This window comes from Nannochloropsis gaditana, assembly GCF_000240725.1.
Source record: "Nannochloropsis gaditana CCMP526 unplaced genomic scaffold scaffold388, whole genome shotgun sequence".
Classification (NCBI taxonomy): domain Eukaryota; class Eustigmatophyceae; order Eustigmatales; family Monodopsidaceae; genus Microchloropsis; species Microchloropsis gaditana.
The window spans coordinates 19,321-19,548 of NW_005803565.1; the positions used below are offsets into that span (position 1 = coordinate 19,321).

The window sequence follows — 228 nt, forward strand, 5'->3', positions numbered from 1 at the left end:
TCCGTTTTTGGGTTACCCCAATAACACTATCGCCTCCCTCCATCCCTTCCTCCCTCCCTCCTTCCTCCCTTCCTCCTTTTCGTCCTCCCCCCCTTCCTCCCTTCCTCCCTTCCTTCTTTTCGTCCTCCCTTTCTCCCTTCCTCCCTCCCTTCTTCCCTCCCTCCCTCCCTCCCTCCCTTCCTCCCTTCCTCCCTGTCTCTCAATCCACGCGTCCTGCTCCCGCCTTCC

At 60.1% G+C, this 228-nt stretch overlaps 1 protein-coding gene across 1 annotated transcript in view; it reads right to left on the minus strand.

The window, feature by feature from the left end:
- Window positions 1–209: 209 nt before the first annotated feature.
- The window catches only part of HMOX (heme oxygenase), a gene marked incomplete at its 3' end in the record, with an annotated part of 2,772 nt that continues 2,753 nt past the window's right edge, over window positions 210–228 (minus strand). The window contains exon 5 of the mRNA XM_005854772.1: window positions 210–228. This exon is cut by the window's right edge and continues 81 nt beyond it. Coding sequence (XP_005854834.1) covers window positions 210–228 — 19 coding nt within the window.